Raw genomic sequence first — 1,602 nt, 5'->3', positions numbered from 1 at the left:
AAAGAAAGAAAGAAAGAAAGAAAGAAAGAAAGAAAGAAAGAAAGAAAAGAAAGAAAAAGAAAGGAGGGAAGGAGGGAAGAAGGACCACACACACACACACCCCAAATTGCAAATATCCTCCAGCAATGAATAGAAAGTTGTTTTTCCAGATCTTTTCTCTCTACCTCCCTGGACTGACCTCATGATCTCCTTCCTTGTGAAAAACGTGCAGTCCTGTGGAGAGAGGTGTTGTCTTAACCCAAACCCTGCCTCTGGGGCCTCCTCCCACGGCGTCCTCCCTCCACCCCACACTCACACAGATGGCCCAATGCTGCCACACACAGAGCCGAACCAGGAACCCAGGCAGACGGTACACCCCGATGAAGGGATTCTGTTCCCACTTCCCAGACCACGGAACCAAAGCTGTCAAACCCACTGAGGACCCCTCCTGTCCCCTCTACCTGATACGCTTCCAGCTGCTCGTGGGTGAAGACTGTCTGCTTGTTGCCCATGGTGTGAACCACAGCCTAGACTTGGGGACGCACCCCGAAGGTTCCCAGCTTCCTCGGGGCCACACGGGTTGCCAGGCTGTTGTGTACCAGTGTCTGGGCAAATCTCCCTGCCCTGGCTGTCACCCGCCCACCCACACCATCACCCCCTGCTTGGTGAGACTCAAATTACAGCCAGGCTCTCTGGACAACAGCCTGAATGTGTCCATGGGTGAGGATAAGGGCTGTGGGACATCACAGAGAAGCCCTCAGTGGGGAGGCCACATCTGCCACCACCAGGTGAGGCTGGGGTTACGGGGCACGCTCAAGAGACAGGCAGGGTATACGGAAGGGCTATGGGCACACTCCAGCTCAAATTCCAGCTCTCTGCCCACTAGCTGTGTGGCCCTGGGCAAGTCACCTGACTTCTCTGAACCTCATTCATGAGATGAAAATTACATTATACCTACCTTATACAATCATTCTCAGGATCTGAGATTAAAAAAAAAAAAAAAAAAAAGATTTTGGCTGGGTGAAGTGGCTCATACCTGTAATCCCAGCCCTTTGGGAGGCCGAGGCAGGTGGATCACCTGAGGTCAGGAGTTCAAGACCAGCCTGGCCAACACAGTGAAACCCCGTCTCTACTAAAAATACAAAAATTAACCTGCTGTTGTGGTGCATGCCTGTAATCCCAGCTACTCCAGAGGCTGAGGCAGGAGAATTGCTTGAACCTAGGAGGCGGAGGTTGCAGTGAGCCGACATCACACCATCGCGCTCCAGACTGGGCGACAGAGTGAGACTCCATCTCCAAAAAAAATAAGGTTTTGGTTGGGTGAGGTGGCTCATACCTGCAATCCTAGCACTTTTGAGGCAAACCATGAGGTTCGCTTGAGGCCAGGAGTTCAAGATCAGCTTGAGCAGCATGGCAAGGCCTTGTCTCTACTAAAAATACAAAAATTAGCTGGACGTGGTGGTTCATGCCTGTGGTCCCAGCTACTCGGGAGGCCAAGGTGGGAGGATTGCTTGAGCCCAGGAGTTTGAGGCTGTAGTGAGCCATGATTGCATCACTGCACTGGCAACATGAACAAGCTAGATGAAGTTCTGGGGTGTGCATTGAGGTTATTATTATTATTTT

General features: G+C 51.6%; 1 protein-coding gene across 2 annotated transcripts in view; it reads right to left on the bottom strand.

Annotated features, from left to right (window-relative positions):
* CIB3 (calcium and integrin binding family member 3) overlaps window positions 1–541 on the bottom strand; it is a 12,588-nt gene extending 12,047 nt beyond the window's left edge. Inside the window, exons 1-2 of one of the 2 annotated variants that reach the window (XM_023229681.2) lie at window positions 441–541; window positions 179–213 (exon numbers count right to left, since the gene is read on the bottom strand). In XM_023229681.2, coding sequence (XP_023085449.1) covers window positions 179–213; window positions 441–491 — 86 coding nt within the window. In that variant the 5' untranslated portion in view covers window positions 492–541. The remainder of the gene's footprint in view (window positions 1–178; window positions 214–440) is intronic. The other variant, XM_023229682.2, reaches the window with a different exon arrangement.
* Window positions 542–1,602: the final 1,061 nt, after the last annotated feature.

This window comes from Piliocolobus tephrosceles, chromosome 21 (genome assembly GCF_002776525.5).
Source record: "Piliocolobus tephrosceles isolate RC106 chromosome 21, ASM277652v3, whole genome shotgun sequence".
Lineage (NCBI taxonomy): Eukaryota > Metazoa > Chordata > Mammalia > Primates > Cercopithecidae > Piliocolobus > Piliocolobus tephrosceles.
Note: the sequence above shows the minus strand (reverse complement) of the source record. Positions and strands in the feature narration are given on the sequence as shown.